The sequence below is a fragment of the Aotus nancymaae genome, unplaced genomic scaffold, assembly GCF_030222135.1.
Source record: "Aotus nancymaae isolate 86718 unplaced genomic scaffold, 86718_ANA_hifiasm-v0.15.2.pri h1tg000033l, whole genome shotgun sequence".
NCBI classification, from domain to species: Eukaryota; Metazoa; Chordata; class Mammalia; order Primates; family Aotidae; genus Aotus; species Aotus nancymaae.
In genome coordinates this window covers 18,002,938-18,019,084 of record NW_026988447.1, presented here as the reverse complement: position 1 = coordinate 18,019,084, position 16,147 = coordinate 18,002,938, and the positions used below count along the sequence as shown (strand labels likewise).

Here is a 16,147-nt window from a genome sequence, read left to right as displayed (position 1 = left end):
TACCTAGTTTATTGAGAAATTTTAGCATAAAGGGCTGTTGAATTTTGTTGAAGGCCTTCTCTGCATCTATTGAGATAATTATGTGGTTTTTGTCTTTGGTTCTGTTTATGTGGTGAATTACATTTATAGACTTGTGTATGTTGAACCAGACTTGCATCCCCGGGATGAAGCCTACTCGATCGTGATGGATAAGTTTTTTGATGTGCTTTTGCAATCAGTTTGCCAGTATTTTATTGAAGATTTTTGCACCTATGTTCATCATGGATATTGGCCTGAAGTTTTCTTTTCTTATTGAGTCTTTGCTGGGTTTTGGTATCAGGATGATGTTGGATTCATAAAATGATTTGGGTAGGATTCCCTCTTTATGGATTGTTTAGAATAGTTTCAGAAGGAGTGGTACCAGCTCCTCTTTGTATGTCTGGTAGAATTCCACTGTGAACCCATCTGGACCTGGGCTTTTTTTGGTTGGTAAGCTATTAATTGCTGCCTCAACTTCAGCCCTTGTTATTGGTCTATTCCGGGTTTCGACTTCTTCCTGGTTTAGGCTTTGGAAGGTCTAAATGTCCAGGAATTTATCCATTTCTTCCAGGTTTAATGGTTTATGTGTATAGAATTCTTTGTAGTAATCTCTGATGGTGGTTTGTATTTCTGTGGAATTGGTGGTGATATCCCCTTTTTCATTTTTTATTGCATCTATTTGATTATTCTCTCTTTTCTTTTTTATTAATTGGCTAGTAGTCTATTTTGTTGATCTTTTCAAAAATCCAGCTCCTGGATTTATTGATTTTTTGAATTTTTTTTTTTTTTTGTCTCTATCTCCTTCAGTTCTGCTCTGATCTTAGTTATTTCTTGTCTTCTGCTAGCCTTTGAATTTTTTTGATCTTGCTTCTCTAGCTCTTTCAATTTTGATGATAGGGTGTTGATTTTAGATCTTTCCTTGCTTTTCATGCGGCCATTTATTGCTGTAAATTTTCCTCTAGACACTGCTTTAAATGTGTCCCAGAGATTCTGGTACGTTTTGTCTTTATTCTCATTGCTTTGAAAGAAAATCTTTATTTCTGCCTTCATTTCATTGTTTATCCAGTCAACATTCAAGAGCCAGTTGTTCAGTTTCCATGAAATTGTGCAGTTCTGAGTTAGTTTTTGAATTCTGAGTTCTAATTTGATTGCACTGTGGTCTGAGAGTCTGTTTGTTATGATTTCTGTTCTTTTGCATTTGCTGAGGAGTGATTTACTTCCAATTATGTGGTCAATTTTAGAGTAGGTGTGATGTGATGCTGAGAAGAATGTATATTCTGTGGATTTGGGGTGCAGAGTTCTGTAAATGTCTATTAGGTTTGCTTGGTCCAGGTCTGAGTTCAAGTCCTGGATAACATTGTGAATTTTCTGTCTCATTGATCTTGAATTCTGAGTTCTAATTTGATTGCACTGTGGTCTGAGATCTGTTTGTTATGATTTCTGTTCTTTTGCATCTGCTGAGGAGTGATTTACTTCCAATTATGTGGTCAATTTTAGAGTAGGTGTGATGTGGTGCTGAGAAGAATGCATATTCTGTGGATTTGGCGTGCAGAGTTCTGTAAATGTCTATTGGGTTTGCTTGGTCCAGGTCTGAGTTCAAGTCCTGGATAACGTTGTTAATTTTCTGTCTCATTGATCTGTCTAATATTGACAGTGGAGTGTTAAAGTCTCCCACTACTATTGTGTGGGCGTCTAAGTCACTTTGTAGGTGTTAAGGACTTGCTTTATGTATCTGGGTGCTCCTGTATTGGGTGCATATATATTTAGGATCATTAGCTCTTTTTGTTGCATTGATCCTTTTACCATTATGTAATGCCCTTCTCTGTCTCTTTTAATCTTTGTTGGTTTAAAGTCTATTTTATCAGAGACTAGGATTGCAACTCCTGCTTTTTTTTTTTTTTTTTTTTTGCTCGCAATTTGCTTTGTAGATCTTCCTCCAACCCTTTATTTTGAGTCTATTTCTATCCTTGCATGTGAGATGGTTTCCTGGATACAGCACACCAATGGTTTTTGAGTTTTTATCCAATTTGCCATTCTGTGTCTTTTGATTGGGGCATTTAGCCCATTTACATTTAAGGTTAATATTGTTATGTGTTAATTTGATCCTGCCATTTTGATGCTAGCTGGCTGTTTTGCCCATTAGTTGATGCAGATTCTTCATTGTGCCAATGCTCTTTACTATTTGGTATGTTTTTGGAGTGGCTGGTCCTGGTTATTCCTTTCTATGTTTAGTGCTTCTTTCAGGAGCTCTTGTAAAGCAGGCCTGGTGGTGATGAAATCTCCAAGCAATTGCTCGTTTGTAAAGGATTTTATTTTTCCTTCACTTATGCAGTTTAGTTTGACTGGATATGAAATTCTAGCTTGAAAGTTCTTTTCTTTAAGGATGTTTAATATTGGCCCCCACTCTCTTTTGGCTTGTAGGGTTTCTGCTGAGAGATCCACTGTGAGTCTGATGGGCTTCCCTTTGTGGGTAACCCGACCTTTCTCTCTCACTGCCCTTAGCATTTTTTCCTTCATTTCAACCCTGATAAATCTGATGATTATGTGCCTTGGGTTTGCTCTTCTTGAATAATATCTTTGTGGTGTTCTCTGTATTTCCTGGACTTGAATATTGGCCTGTCTTGCTAGGTTGGTGAAATTCTCCTGGATAATATCCTGAAGAGTGTTTTCCAGGTTGGATTCATTCTCTCCGTGACATTCAGGTACACCTATCAAAGATAGATTAGGTCTTTTCACATAATCCCATATATCTTGGAGGCTTCATTCATTTCTTTTTACTCTTTTTTCTCTAATCTTGCCTTCCATTTTATTTCTTGCCTTCTCATTTTATTTGAGTTGATCTTCAATCTCTGATATCCTTTCTTCTGCTTGGTCGATTCAGCTATTGAAATTTGTATATGCTTTGCGACTTTCTTGTATTGTGTTTTTCAACTCCGTTAATTCATTTATAGTCCTCTCTAAGCTGTTTATTCTCGTTAGCATTTCATCAAACCTTTTTTCAAGGTTCTTAGTTTCTTTGCATTAGGTTAGAACATGTTCTTTTAGCTCAGAGAAGTTTGTTTTTATCCACCTTCTGAAACCTGTTTCTGTCAATTCATCAGACTTGTTCTCCATCCAGCCTTCTTCCCTTGCTGGTGAGGGGTTGTGATCCCTTGGAGGAGGAGAGACATTCTGGTTTTGGCTTTTTTCATTCTTTTTGCACTGGCTTCTTCTCATCTTTGTAGATTTATCTACCTGTGGTCTTTGTGGTTGGTGACTTTCAGATGAGGTCTCTGAGTGGATGTCCTTTTTGTTGCTGATGAAGTTATTTCTGTTTCTTAGTTTTCCTTCTAACAGTCAGGCCCCACTGCTGTAGGACTGCTGGAGGTCCACTCCAGACCCTGCCTGCCTGGGGATCACCTGCAGCGGCTGCAGAACAGTAAGGGTTGTTGCCAGTTTCTTCTTCTGTTATCTTTGTCCCAGAAGGATACTCGCCAGATGTCATTCTGAGCTTTCCTTTATGAGGTGTCTCTTTGGTTATACGGGGGTCAGGGAGCTGTTTGAGGAGATTCTGTCTCCATTGTTTTATTCAGAGCTGCTGGGCAGGTACATTTAAGTCTGCTGCAGCAGAACTAATATCCGCCTTTTTTTTCCAAGGTGCTCTGTCCCAGGAAGGTGGGGCTTTATTCATAAGTTCCTGTCATTCTGCTGTCTTTTTTCAGAGATGCCCTGCCCAGTGAGGAGGTAGCCTAGTCACAGGAGGTAGCCTGCCAGCAGAGGTGTTGCTGAGCTCCCGTGGGCTTTGCCTAGCTGCTTTGTGAACTTCCTTGCAGTTTTGTTTATAGGGCTATAGTTAGAACTGCCTCAGTAATGGCGTTCTGTCTCAGTAATGGTGGACTGTCTCTGTAATGGCAGACTGCCTCAGTAGTGGTGGACTGCCTCAGTAATGGCCGATGCCCTTCCCCCCACAGAGCTGGACCATCCCGGGTCCAGCTATGCTTGCTGTGAAACTCTCAATCCAGAGCATTTCAGATTGCTGGTCTTGGTGGGGGTGGGACCTCCCTGTTTCAGTTCCCTTTTTTTCAGTTGAATGGACGACTCTGTCTCCCAAGCATTCTAGTCACCAGTTGAAACAGCACCCGGATTTGTGTGACTTTTTGTGCGGAGACCCACTGCACTGGCTGAAACAGCCACACTGGAGACTTGTGGTGCTTTTCTGCCTGGGAATCTCCTGGTCTGTGGGCAGTATAAATTCATTTGGAAATGTGGTGATCACTAATCCTCTATGTTTTTGCTGGGAACTGCAATCTAGAGCTGTTCCTATTTGGCCATCTTGGATCCTTACTTTCACATTTAAGGTACTTTGTCACTCCTGGCTCAAGAAAACTACCACAGAAAACCACTCAGTTGGGTGGCCTATCACTCATCTCCCATACTTGACATTAGAAAGGAGTTAGATAATGAGAAAGAGAACTGATGCATATATTTTATAAGTGTAGTTTTCCATAAATTTTTTTTGTTCAAAAAAGTGACACTGAGTGTTTACTTTGAAATGTTACATTTAATCCCATGAAGCTGATTGAGTAAGTCAGCATTTACAGGATGTCAGGGACTGTTCACAGGTTTAGCTCTTGCTGCCAATGACAGAGGGCACCAGGGTGGTTTCTAACAGAAGTTTTAACATCCTGGCACTCAACCACATGGATTTGTTTTTCCATTCATTCCTTCATTTCGTTGAAGGAGATAATCATGAGATGTCAACAAATTCAAGACATATTTAATGATTATCTAAATACGAATAGCTATTTGAGATCCTGAAACACAGCAGTAAAATAAATGAAAATTTATATTTAGTATATTTATGACTGTTTGCCTCTTTTGAAATAAGCAAACTAGATCCGTTTCTTTCAGTGCCCCATCTATATCTCCATGTCCCTGACTTCTGGGCATGCTAACTTGACTTTCAATTGCCAGCATCCTCATTCCATTGCCTAAGGGCTCCCTCTGGCTGCAGGCATTTACTCAGCCCACCTGTGCAGCAAGCCAGACACAAAGGAAACTAAGACCCCCTTTGGAGTGGGCCTCAACCACTGACTCTGGGGAGCTGGTTGATATAGACCCAGCACTAAAAGCAAGTTGTTTACACTGTTTTTTCTTAGTTCCCTAGAGGAATTAAGCTTTAGTAGTCCACATAATAATTTGCTTGATACTGGACTCTCTTTTGACTCCTTTCCCTCTGTCTCCTTTCTCCATTTGATCAACAGTATTGCCTAGGATTAACTCCCAAAAAAAATTGGTTGTACTTGAATTCTTGTCTCAGGGTCTGATTCTGAACTAAAACAAAAAGAATGTCATCTTTTACTTTTGTGATTAAGTAAATGTATTTCTCCTTGAAAAAGTATATAGAGCTTTATTAGTTTCTCCTTGAATTAATCAGTTTTATATGTTTCCCACAAGATAATATTGATGTACCTATTAATATTATGTCTTTGAAACAGTATTAATTGAGAACAGTGCCCTTAACCTGTGTATTATACCCTATGAGCAAACTTTCAGCAACATGCTAGGAGAATTAGTATTCAAGGATAATATATTTAGGGTAAGTATAAAATTTAAATCACGAAAATTAATGAAATTTTCTGATTATTGAAAGATGCTTTAAAAGGTGTATAGATATCTGCCAAGTATCATCAACCAATTAACCATCAACACATGGATAAGAAAGGATGAAAGGAATTTTCTAAGTAACATGAAGATAAATTAGAACTTGCAAATTATGTCTCTGTTGAGTTAACTTTACCCCTCAATGTAAATGGATGTTTTGGTTGGTAATTCTTTAAATTATTCATTTACCAAATTCTGTTCTACTCTTCAGCTCCTACATTAGAGCACCATCTGTCCTAATTGGACTCCTTTATTCTGTTTTTGCCTCATGTTAGGCTATTCTCAACAAAATTACCAGAGTGATATCTGCAACACAAGTTGCTTCATAGTCTTCTGTTCCCAGTCCTCCAATGGCTTCCCAGTTCTCTCAAGGTAAAATGCAATGGTCTATAAAGCTTGACACAACCTGCACTCCCCACTACCCTTCCAATTTCATTTTACTCTGCTCTCAACTCAAAACTTTATTCCAGTAATATTAGTCTCCTGGCTTCCTCTAAGACTAGCTGCCTCCAAATTAAGGCCTTTGTGCTTGCTGCTCCCTCTGCTTAGACCCTTCTTTCCCCATAATCTACTTGGCTTATCCCTCACTTTCTACAAGAGTTTTACTGAAAAAGCTTCTCAGCTAGAAAGCATCAGAGTTCAGGCTGGAAAACAGAAATCACAGTAACTATTTTTTTCAAACTGAGGGGATATTTTAGGATGCAAAAATATTGTAATCTGCAGTTACAAATTGAGAAGAAGTCATGAAAAGAAGGTAAAGCTATGAAAAATAAGCAACATTCTTTAAGAATACAAATGAATTTAGTGATAATTTGGGGTATGAAGAGAAGACTGAGTAAAATAGTAGGAGCATTTTGAAAAGAATATGTGATTTGGAAGTCAGTACCTTAAAATTAAAGTGGATGGAAAAGAAAAGGTGGTCAGTATAATAACTGTAAAGTATATATTTTGATAAATAGTATAAAATCGGCACATTTATATTAGATTATGTAATATAAACTACTATCCATAAAAAAGTACTAAGATCTTCCTGAATTTTGTACTAGTGGTATGGAGATTTTACGGGCAAAAGTCTTAAAATCTGACACATTCTTTCTTTCTCTCTCTCTCTCTCTCTCTCTCTCTCTCTCTCTCTCTCTCTCTCTATCTCTTTCTCTCTAGGTTCTATAAGTAAAAGGAGTCTAAGTAGCTTACTAATGGGAGAAGGATCTTCTCTTTCTCTGCCTTTCTCTCTCTCTTGCTTCCTGTTCTTTCTTGTTCTTTCTTCCTGTCTTTCCATCTCTCCAACACTTTGCTCTTTCTGCTCTTTTCTCTGGAAGCCAGGCCGTTGGGCTTGGCTGGGTGAATTTATCTAGCAACCTCTGACTCATATACAACAATCGTGCTCTCTCTTTTCTCTCTTTCTCCTCTCTCTCTGACTTCTTCCTCCCTCTACCTCTAGCCACAGAAAAAAATTATTCTAACTCAAAGAGTTCTGGTTATCTGTAAATAGCTTTTGCACATGATTTTATCATAACTAATAAACAATGAAAAAATATCATTTTAACAAAATTTTTTAGCCCTTCTTATAAACCAGGCATTTTCTAGATAGTGAGTATTTACTGATAAATATATATGTCTCTCTCACTATCTCTCTTTCTCTCTCTGTCTCTCTCTCGGTTCCATAAGTAAAAGTAGTCTAAGTAGCTTCCTAATGGGAGAAGGATCTTCTCTTTCTCCGCCTCTCTCGCTTTCTCTTGCTTTCTTGTTCTTTCTTCTTCCTGTCTTTCCATCTGTAAGTTCCCTGTCTTCATGGAACTTACGGTCTTAAATGTAAAATAAACACTGTATGACTAGGTGAGACAACCAAATTTTTCACATTTTTACCTTATAAAGCATAATAAAATGATTCTTTTTAAATATAATTCACTTGTATCATTTTTTCAGTCAAGAAACTGGCCCTAATAATCTATCCTAATCCTAAGCAATACTGAATTCATTCAATATAAATATAAACTGGGATCTCTGAAAATTAAGATATAAATTGGAGAATTTGTTCTGTGAATAGAATTCTAATATTAATAAGCAATGTGTTGTTTAGTATGCTCAGTGTCCATTAACTATTCTCCTGGTATAAATACTTAATTTGCCTTTGTGCAGCAACTCCTCCTCCAATGAACACAGTTTCTGTGCAACTCTCAAGCAAGATTCCTTACCTTCCCACTGCAAAGTGTTGGATTTTTGACTCAAGCTATAGGGATCAGTTGCTGTCTCCCTAGAATATGAATTTAAAGCATAGGAACAAAGAGTCTTTAAGTGGTAGGGCTTATCTATCCCCCAGAGGCAAATAGAGATTGTCCCTTATTTCCTGCTGCCTAGATCTCTGAAGCAGGTGTGTTTCAAAATCAGTCTGAAATCTGATTCTTTAACTATCTTTGCAATACTCTCGCATTAAATTTCCTCTTTGCTTTAGTTAGCTAGAATGAGTTTTCTGTTACTTGCAGAGAATTCTAATAAATTAATTCAAATATACAACATGCTAACTAAAAATGCAGATTGTTTACAGCAATATAAAATATAATCTACCTTTGCTTTCTACAGATAATTATATGTAAAATTTCAATGGTTAAATTAACTCCAAGCTTACATTCAAACCAGAAGTGTCTGCATCACTTACATTTTTTTCGGTCCATCCATTCCTCTAGTTCTGCTAAGCTGACAATTTGTCTTGTCCTCCAAAGACCATGTCGATATCGAACACGGTGGATTAGTCTGCGATACATGTTAATAACTGCTTTCACATCCGGTCCATGATACGAAGCCTACAAAGAAAAGCTCCTTATATATTTCTGGTATTTATATTTAATTTGACTTTGGCCCTTTCATTTAGTCTGTTTCACCCAGTTTCTTAAATTATGGGTGTATGTATTATTTATTGCCTAGTTTGGTTAAATATATGCACTGTAGAGTAACATCATCTCCCTGAAGTTCAAAGATTTCCATTATGAATTGCCTTATCGTTATATATTCACACTTCTCATAGAATAGAGACTCCAATATTGACTTTTTTTATAGGCACTTTCTATACTGGTGTCCAGATTTCTATAATATGTAGCCCACTCTGCCAGAAACGACATAGTCTTACTAAGGTATTACTCAAATCTTTGTCTTTTATTTCCCTTGGAAACTGTACATTCGTGGTTTTTATCTATTTTTCATTGGGCTTTTTAAGGATTTTTTGTTGATTTCTAAATATCTCTTTGAATATTAAAGAAATTAACCCTTTTCAGCATATGTGCAAATTTTGTTTTATTAGTTTACCTGTGACTACATTCTTCTGTGTATGCATTTTCAACATTTCACCAGAACAGTTTTTTTAATTAAAGTTTAAAAATTTACCTATTTCATATTTGTTTTTTCTTTTCTAAACAGCCATTCCCTGTTAGTTAACAAGTCAATTATTTTAACATTTTACATTTTCTGGTTTATTAATGTCTGTATATATCTTTATTAATTTCTTTCTTTCTAAATAATATTTAGATTTATTTTCCTGTTCTTGACTTCTTAAAGGCTTAATTTTTTTAAATTTTCATTATTTCTTGTTTGTTTAGGAATATATCTACATTTATACATTTTCTGCTGAGTCAGCTTTCCTTTAATGTGTTTTGCATACCATTTCATAAATGCAAAAAAAACTGAAGCAGAAAATCTTTAAATAACTTTCCCAAGGCACCATAGCTGGTAAGTTGTAGAATTTGTTTTGAAACCAGCATACAGACATTCCAGAACCCACTTAATTATACTTTATATTCCTTTTAATTTAGTGTTTTCAACCATTCTTTTATTTATTTATTTATTTATTTTTGAGACGGAGTCTTGCTCTTGCCAGGCTGGAGTGCAGTGGCATGATCTCAGCTCACTGCAACCTCTGCCTCCCATGTTCAAGCAATTCTCCTGCCTCAGCCTCCCGAGTAGCTGGGACTACAGGCACAAGCCACCGTGCCCAGATAATTTTTGTATTTTTAGTAGATATGGGGGTTTCACCATGTTGGCCAGGATGGTCTCGATCTCCTGACCTTGTGATCTGCCCACTTCAGCCTCCCAAACTGCTGGGATTACAGGCATGAGCCACAGCACCCAGCTATATTTTCACCCATTCTATAAGATTTTGTTTTGTTTCTTTCCTAGCACATTTCATATTACATATTATTTTTCTTGTTGCTGTCATGTTATTTTCCATTTATGTGAAATAATATTTTTTATTTACCTGAATGAAAAATAAATTAGCATAATTTTACTACCTTCCTCTTCTTCTTTCTCCTTCCATCTGATGGCAGATTCTGGATGTTTACTAATTTAATAACATTTTTCAATGTGTCTGGTTGGTTGGTTGGTTTGTTTTTTTGAAACAGAGTTTCTCCCTGTCACCCAGGCTGGAGTGCAATGGTATGATCTCGGTTCACTACAATCTCTGCCTCTAGAGCTCAAAAGATTTCCTGCCTCAGCCTCCTGAGTAGCTGGGATTACAGGCATCAGCCACCATGCCCAGCTATTTCTTGTATTTTTAGTAGAGACGGGGTTTCACCATTTTGGCCAGGCTGGTTTTAAACTCCTGACCTCAGGTGATCCACTCACCTCAGCCTCCCAAAGTGCTGGGATTGCATGTGTGAGCCACCTTGCCTGGCCTCAGTGTGTATTTTTAATTTGCCTTTTGTTCAATAGGCTTTTGTCTTTAAAAAAAATGATAAATTGGTTGCACTTTGGCACATTCTGTACATATAAATCTTAGTGGGAAGTAGAACCCACTTCCCATCATTTGAAACCAAAAGTCAGATACTTATGACTCACACCTCTTCTGTTACTAGGATGCAGGCACGTGAACTTCATCCACTGCCTGCACCAATCCCAAACTTTGAATGGAAACAAATAATACTTTTAAGAGTAAATCATGGGAAATCTATTTGTGTGAGAGAGTAACTGTAGCAGCAATATACATTTTTCAAGGGCAGCATTTGTGGAGGCAGAAACACCCAGGATTCAGTATCTACATCAGACTCTTGCTGTGTAGGATTTGGCTGGATTACTGGGAGCTACCGAGCCTTTATTATTCCTTTAGGTTTTTTAACTTAGTTCTCTAAACCTCTGTACAATATCCTACTCAACAACTTTCTGGTTAAATCTATAGGTGGATTTCTTTTGCTTATAATTAAAAATCAAGCAGTGTTTTGATTGTATCTTTAAAACATGAGTAGAAAAGTTCCCTCTTGGAATGTGCTGCTTGAACAGATGATGCTTCCGAGAAGAGGAAGGGCATTGGGCAGCCACCAACTTCAATTTGAATGCCTTTTCCTCAGAATGTAATAATCTTTTTGAGGAACACAACTTATCTTGTAAGGGATCTCTTTTCAGATCTCAGGCATTTGCAAGGTTACCTAGGGCGTTTCATGGTTAGAAAGCTGAGCCTGAGAAAATGACAATGGTCCATCCATGTGGTTTTTATTACAGGGAGTGTCCCTACCAGCCTTTGCATGGAAATATGCCTCAGCTATTGTGCTAGTACAGATCAGTAGATAAATCTTTTACTATAATTCTACATATTTCTCAAGGTAGAATTTATCAGAATAAAAGTATAAATTTCTACTTACTTTTTTTCCCATGCTGTTCTCAGTAAACAACATAAACAAATTTCTACTTACAACAGTAATATTGTAATATAAAAGAGTTACTGCAAATTACTGATTATAATATTCCAATTTATATTAACTTAATAGACAAATGTATTATACTTATCAACATTTAATAAAATTTTCTAGTATGTATTTCAATTTGCTTTTGCTTGATATGGTCATTTTTTTTAAGTAATTAATTCATCATTTGGACAATTTCACCATCATATGACACTCAGTGGGACTTAATTTCTGTTACTGTGTTTCTTTTCAGTTTGTGAGAGATCTTTATATGTTAGGCTTTTTAAAACTTTGTGTCATATTTCAGCAAATATTTTGCTAGTTTGACTTTTTAACTCTGAATAAAGATGCTATAGACCCATAAGATATCCTGACCACATTTATTGATTGAAGTCTAACCTTGTCTAATCATTTAGTTATGAAAATATTAAAAAAAGGCTTTATTCAAAAACCTTATAAAAACAAAAGGGAAAATGTTTTTAAATGACTAAACCTATACACAGTGAAATAACAAGTGAACATTCTAAATAATTATCTCAAGCACATACACATAAATACACATTTACAAATATGCAATCCACAAATAACATTAAGTGTGATTCTTATAGTCCCTCCCCCACTCACTAAGAAACTAGTGAAGACCGTATCCATGGATAGCTACTGGACACGTGTCTCTCCTAGGTTTGATTCCTGTTGTTCCTTTTCAGGCCTCTCCTCTGTGTCCCTGTTGCTTGCTGTACCCCATTTTGATCTGAGTCAAAGTGATTATTTTTACTACTGAAGCATATGCTTCAATCACTCTATGTCTAAATGCTCAGTCTAGAAACTATTAAATATACATTCTTGGTCAACTTTATCATTAAATATAAATGATAATATATTGTTTTCCCCATGCATACTCTTCAAAATATTAAATAGCAGCGCCTGATTGCCATAGAAAGGGTGCTTCTCTATAGGCCGTGGTTCTTGGCTTCATGTCTCTGATGTAAGTTTACCTGGATTAGCTCTGTTAGCACCAGGTAGGAGTGTTATCTAGCCTTGGCTTTCGGCAGGAAACTCCAATGTCCATTTTGAGCCTGATGTGAGAAAAGACTCCACCATTTGCAATGATTGGACACTGCTTGTACCTCATGTTTTACAGTGCCCTAGAGCCAGACAGACTTATGTTTGATTCTCAACTACGTCACTTGTTAGATGTCTAACTCTGGGTAATTATGTTATATCTCCATGCCTAATTTTTCATAATTACTAAAGAAAATTATATAACCTGGAGAAATGATACTACTCCAATTCTTGATCACCAACCTTAATGGGGTTCTCAAAGTGGCCTGGAATTTCACGCAAGCGTTTTAAGACATCTCTCTACCATTTTCTGTATTACCTCAATCTCCTCAAACATTCAAACTCATCTAAATGCTTACTCTCAGCAAATGGCCTAATTTCTTACTTCACAAAGGGAGACAAAACAATTGGTTTATTGCAATCTCAACTTCCCAGCACCAAATCTAAACACTTAGCTGCATCTACACAACATCTTCTCTTGCAACAATGGGGAAATACGTTTCCTCTCACTTAACGCTAATCCTGTTAAAGACCTTATAATATGGATTATCTTCATCTTTCTTGTATTGACAACCTTTTCCTTTTACTGGCTTTTTCCAATGAGCATTTAACATACTTAAATACTTTTTAAGTACGCTAAACGATCCTTCTCTAAACCTCACCATGTCTCAGTTTATCTACTTCAGATGTTTTCACTGCATGAACTTATTGTTATAAAACTCAGAAAATTCTGTCTAGCAGCATTGGAGACTATGGACCTAACCCTCTTCCTTGTACTGCCTTTCGAGTTCCTTGATCTAACATATTCTGGTTTTCTTCTTACCTCTCTGATTACTGTTTTAGTGTTTGTGGAATACTCATCTTCTCCTTCCCCTTAAACACTAACCAGTCTTTCTCAATCTTTTCTTTATATGATTCTCTCTTTATTCTATATACTCTCCCTAGACAATGACATTGACTCTCATGGCTCCAGTTAGTATCACTAATGATGATTCTCACATCCATGGGTGGTGGCCAGTTTCAAGTAGGGCATCCTTGGTCAGAGAGCTGCATCAACATATTTAGAAGAGGTTTCTCAAATTTCACCTCCCTCCTAGCCCCCAAATGCTGTTATACATCCTTCACACTCTTGAAAATAATTTATTAAAAACATGCATTAGGCTCCTAATATGTGCCAAGAATGTTCAAGACCTTATGAGTAGATTAAAGAACAGGAAAGATAAAATTTCTGTTTTCAGGGGCTTACCTTTTAGTGAAAGGAGCAATAATCTAATAAACAAATATATGTTAGGTGGCAGTAAGTGCCATGAAGAACAATAAAGTGTTTTAAAAGAGACAGGGAGTGACTGGAGTGAGAGTTATTTTGTACAGGTTAGTATGGGGCAGCTTTACAATAATGTGACAATGAGCGGAGACCTGAATAAAGTAGAGGAGCATCACCTGGAGGAAGAGCGTTCTCAGACATATGATGAGATTCATGGCCAAAATGAGGCACTTTTATGGATGAGAGGGTTTTATATTCTTCCTCAGTGAAAAGATTTTAAGAACTACTGAATCCCAAGTCTTTCTATATGGCCTAATCTCCCTTCTGAATTTTGGACCCATATACTCAACTGCTTCCCAGACATCTCAAGGATTTTTCCCACAGAAGCTTTAAACTCAGTGTTGAAAATTGGGACTCAGTGTTAAAAATTCAGTGTTGCAAATTGGACTCTATGTTTGTTCCTTTCTTCTGCTCCCTCCTGCCTGCCCTTCCCCTTAAATTCTGCATTTCTCAACCATACACCAGATTTCTCAAGACAAGAACCTGGGAATCATTCTTGACTCTACCCTCTTCCTTATCTCCAAATACAACCAAACCCAAAGTCCTATCACCACCATGCACTGGTTGATTGAAAAAGCATACTAGTTGTTCTCCCTCCATTTTGTCACCCTCTCCTCCCAAATCATTGTCCAAAGTCAGTAATTTTTCTAAAATACAAATCTATTCATGTCACTGATCTATTTTAAAGGCATCCACTCTCAGACACCAAGTATAAACTCCTTAGTAAGGTTTTTAAGAGCATTATTGATCTGACTCCTACCTTCAGCTTCCTTTATTGTCCTCCCAAATATGTCCCAGTCCCCTAAATGTAATTAGCTCACCTAAGTTCATTGATACTGTCTTTCCTGTGCCTCTTAGCCTTCCAGTCTACCCGACAAAATAAAGTTACCCCTCACCCTCCAGATCTCAGTTTATTGATCTTATCCAGTTGCCACATCAAACACACTTGGGGTTAAATGGCCTTTCTAAATGCTCTAATGATATCTAAGACTTCTTTTAGTTGTCTACATTGCTCACTAGACTATGTATGCTCTTCACACACCAGGAAGGAAATTGGAGTCAGTATGTAGTAACTATTATCAAATTAAAAAACACATATGTTATTGAATAAATGAACATAGGTCTCCAGGTACTTGTGTTAGTACACATGATGTTATTTAATAAAACTTTTCTACACAACAGGAATTCCAAACCCCTGGGCCACAGACCAATTGGTCTGTGGCCTGTTGGGAACCAGGCTGCACAGCAGGAGGTAAATGGTGGGTGAGTGAGCATTACCACCTGAGCTCCTCCTCCTGTCAGATCAGTGGAAACATTCAATTCTCATAGGAGAGAGAATCCTATTGTGAACTGCACATGGGAGGGATTTAGGTTGTGCTTTCTTTATGAGACTCTAATGCCTGATGATCTGAAGTACAACAGTTTCATCCTGAAAACATCCCTGCTCCTGCCGTGGTCCACGGAAAAATTGTCTTCCGTGAAACTGGTCTCTGGCACCATAAAGGTTGGGGATTACTACTATACAAGGTGACATGTCCATGAATAGTTTCAGATTTTGTTACTATCCCTGTTTTGTTCTTTTGAGATGATAGGAAATTCCTACTTTATCAAAGTTTCAACAAATCTATAACATCCAAAATATTGAAGACCATTGAGTTATGCATAAGACATTCCTTTGGTAATACTGAAACTCAGATTCTCCAAGACTGTTCCAAATTTATTGATTCAACAAATATTTATTAAAAGCCAATTTCAAACATTTTTTATTATTGCAGCCATCAACCATTCAAATATCCTGGAATTTCAACATTTTTAGCCAATAGCAATGGAGTATATTTAATTTAGGATTAAAACTTTAAAATTGTAAATATTTAGAGAAAAATATTGAAATTAAGTAAGATCCTAGAAGTATTACATTGAGGAATGTACCCTCTTTTGGGTCTTTAAGATTTTTTAATATCGTTATTATTTATACCAAAACACATGCAAATAAACAACACAAAAATTTTTAAAGGAAAAGGACATTTTGAATTGTGGAAAAAATATTCATATTAAAACAGAGCAATCTCTGTGATCTTTTGCTATATTACTGGTAAGAAAATTTGATGCTGCTTTATTATTTCCAAAGAATTCCAAACTATATTTTTCATAGGAAATGGTGGAAATTATACAGTCTCTTGAGTAATCTCAAACTTCTAGCAGACACTGTCCACAACAACAAACTCTGAAGTGGCAGTAAAGCAATATGACTATGGAAGTCTCCCAGTGGAGGGACTGTCACAGTGCTGACAATTATCCAGTGATTTGCTATGCAGCCTCTAGAGCAGAAAGTTATCAAGAATTCCCCCAACAGCAACCCTTCACATAGGCACAGTCCAGGAAACTTAACTATCAACTGCATTACAGGCCTGTCACACTAGGATTTTGACAGTAG

The 16,147-nt window shown here is 36.9% G+C and overlaps 1 protein-coding gene across 1 annotated transcript in view; it reads right to left on the bottom strand.

Annotated features, from left to right (window-relative positions):
* IQCM (IQ motif containing M) overlaps positions 1-16,147 on the bottom strand; it is a 421,233-nt gene that overhangs the window by 208,758 nt on the left and 196,328 nt on the right. Inside the window, 1 exon segment of the mRNA XM_064383724.1 lies at positions 8,318-8,462. Coding sequence (XP_064239794.1) covers positions 8,318-8,462 — 145 coding nt within the window.